We start from the raw sequence: 2,470 nt of genomic DNA, 5'->3' as shown, positions 1-2,470 counted from the left end.
TAAATGCATATAAAACATCCTACATGGATAATATAATAGCATGGAACAATCAAAAATTATAGATACGTTGGAACGTATCATATTCCCGGTGATCGGGCACTGGTCCAGGACTAGGTGCGGTCTTATGTGACATGCCAACGCAACACGATGGAGACCCTACGGCCGACTAGTTTGCTACAGCCGTTGGAGGTGTCGTCTCAGGTTTGGGCGGATATCTCCATGGACTTCATCGAGGGCCTCCCCAAGGTGGACGGCAAGTCCGTCATCCTCACGATGGTCGATTGCTTCTCCAAGTATGCTCACTTCATCATGCTCAGCCATCCCTACACTGTGGCGTCCGTGGCATGTGCCTTCTTTGATGGCATCGTCCACCTCCATGGGTTTCCCACTTCGATTGTCAGCGACCGAGACCTGGTGTTCACGGGGCATGTCTGGCGCGATCTCTTCTAGTTGGCGGGCGTGAAGCTACGCCTGAGCACGGCCTTCCATCCTCATACGGACGGCCAGTCCGAGGTTGCCAACAAGGTGATTGCCATGTATTTGTGTTGTGTCACAGGTGATCGTCCTCGCGCTTGGGTGGATTGGCTCGCATGGGTGGAGTACTGCTACAACACCTCCTATCACTCCGCCCTACGCGCCACATCGTTTGAGGTGGTCTATGGCCGCCCGCCCCCGCCCATCCTGCTGGTTGATCCAGCGATGGCTCGGACGAAGGCAGCGGGCGATCTTCTTCGCAGCCGCGATGAGATGCTTGCGGAGGTCTGGCAGCGCCTCATTTAGGCCCAGTAGCTGGCCAAGCACTACTACAACGGCCACCATCACGAGGCGGAGTTCGCGGTGGGCAATTGGGTGTGGCTGCGTCTTCTTCACCGCTCTATGCAGTCCTTGGACCCACGAGCGAAGCACAAGTTGGGCCCTCGCTACGCCGAGCCCTTTGCCGTCTTGGAGCGCATCGGGAAGGTGGCCTACCGACTTCAGCTTCCGGCCAGTGCTCGCATCCACAATGTCTTCCATGTGGGGATGCTAAAGCCTTTCCATGGGGAGCCACCGGTGGCCACCCCGGCACTTCCTCCGACCTCCGATGGGCGCCTCCTTCCGGGACCCAAGAAGGTGTTGCAGGCCCAGCTACATCGCAGGGTGTGGTACGTGTTGATCCAGTGGGCTGGCCTTCCGGAGGAGGAGGCTACTCGGGAGCAGCATGACGAGTTCCGCCAACACTACCCAGACTTCCAGCTCGAGGACGAGTTGTTTGTGCAGGCAGGGAGAGATGTTATGACCAGGGTAACTTATACCCATAGGAGGCCCATCGGGCAGGTTTAGTTAGGGGCTTAGCCCACAAGTTATCTTATTTTCGTGGTTATATAAACAAGTTGTAAGACTCTTTTTCAGATTAAGCAATAAGACAATTCTATTGCCCGGCTCCTAGAGGAGCCGGAACCTTAATCCCTAGCTGCCTCCTCTCACCGCCACCTCCTCCTCCACGCGCACGATGGCGCCCAGCCGCCGGCGGCCGCGTGCTCGCCCACGCCCAACTCCCTCCTTCCCCTACAATCTCCGGCCTAGAACCGGTAGAACCCTAGCTCCTAACATATTCACATGTCTCTCAAATTCTCTCGGTGTGTATAAGTACTAAGCAACAATAGCTCGCAATAAAAAGCAACATTAGAAATATCTCTCTCAGGTTTGTCCTCTGTTTGTCAATCTCTCCTCTCTATCTTTCCTAGCACAAATAATCCATCTAGAACTGTCAAAATAATCAGTTTAGATGCCCACTCTACCATTAAAAACCAACCCAAGTTCTACAGGGGAAGAAGTTAACAAATAAGAGAAGCTTAGAGGGACGACTCACCGATGGTGCTTCGTTGTCCTTGGTGGCTCAGGTCACACACGCACAGACTCATCCATAGCGACAACCAACCACAACATGAGTGCTGGCCTGCCAAGATAGATCTCCTGCTTGCTCGCGTCCTCCCGCGAGCAGCTCTGCCGGCCGCATCATTGAAGTCCATCTTTGAGAGTGCATCCCATAGATCAATCCACTTGTGTGTTACTGCACGGGCGCGGTAGTGGTGGGATTGGTGGAGATTGCAAATTCGGCTGGGTCTAGCGGTTAGGCGGTTGAGAGGAGTGGATGGATGATTGGATCGAGGAGATGGAGTTGGGCGAGGGCGGAGGGAACGGTCCGTGAAAACCAAAGGGAAGAGAGGTGGAAGAAAACTAGAGGGGATGGGCGTGGACGAGAGCGATTTTCTCGCGTGTGAGAGGGAGACGATCGATGGACGAAGGAAGGCAGGGCACAGTCCGTTGGCAGGAAAAGGAATGCTACACATTTTTTAGGTAGTAGAGATAAGTAATGTAATTATCGCCTTTGAGACACAAAAGGGCATTTGGTCTAGTGGTATGATTCTCGCTTAGGCCACGTTTGACATAAGCGGTTTGGATGGGTTTCCAGAGGATTATCCTCTTTTTT

The 2,470-nt window shown here is 53.7% G+C and overlaps 1 protein-coding gene across 1 annotated transcript; it reads left to right on the top strand.

Moving 5' to 3' along the window:
- Window positions 1-876: 876 nt before the first annotated feature.
- On the top strand, window positions 877-1,320 carry LOC147970792 (uncharacterized). Its single transcript, XM_087523632.1, has one exon. It carries the CDS (start codon window positions 877-879, stop codon window positions 1,318-1,320), a length of 444 nt encoding a protein of 147 aa, XP_087379758.1.
- Window positions 1,321-2,470: the final 1,150 nt, after the last annotated feature.

Source organism: Triticum urartu, chromosome 5A (assembly GCF_056163025.1).
Source record: "Triticum urartu cultivar PI428250 chromosome 5A, HENAU_Tu73, whole genome shotgun sequence".
In the NCBI taxonomy this organism is placed as follows: domain Eukaryota; kingdom Viridiplantae; phylum Streptophyta; class Magnoliopsida; order Poales; family Poaceae; genus Triticum; species Triticum urartu.
Note: the sequence above shows the minus strand (reverse complement) of the source record. Positions and strands in the feature narration are given on the sequence as shown.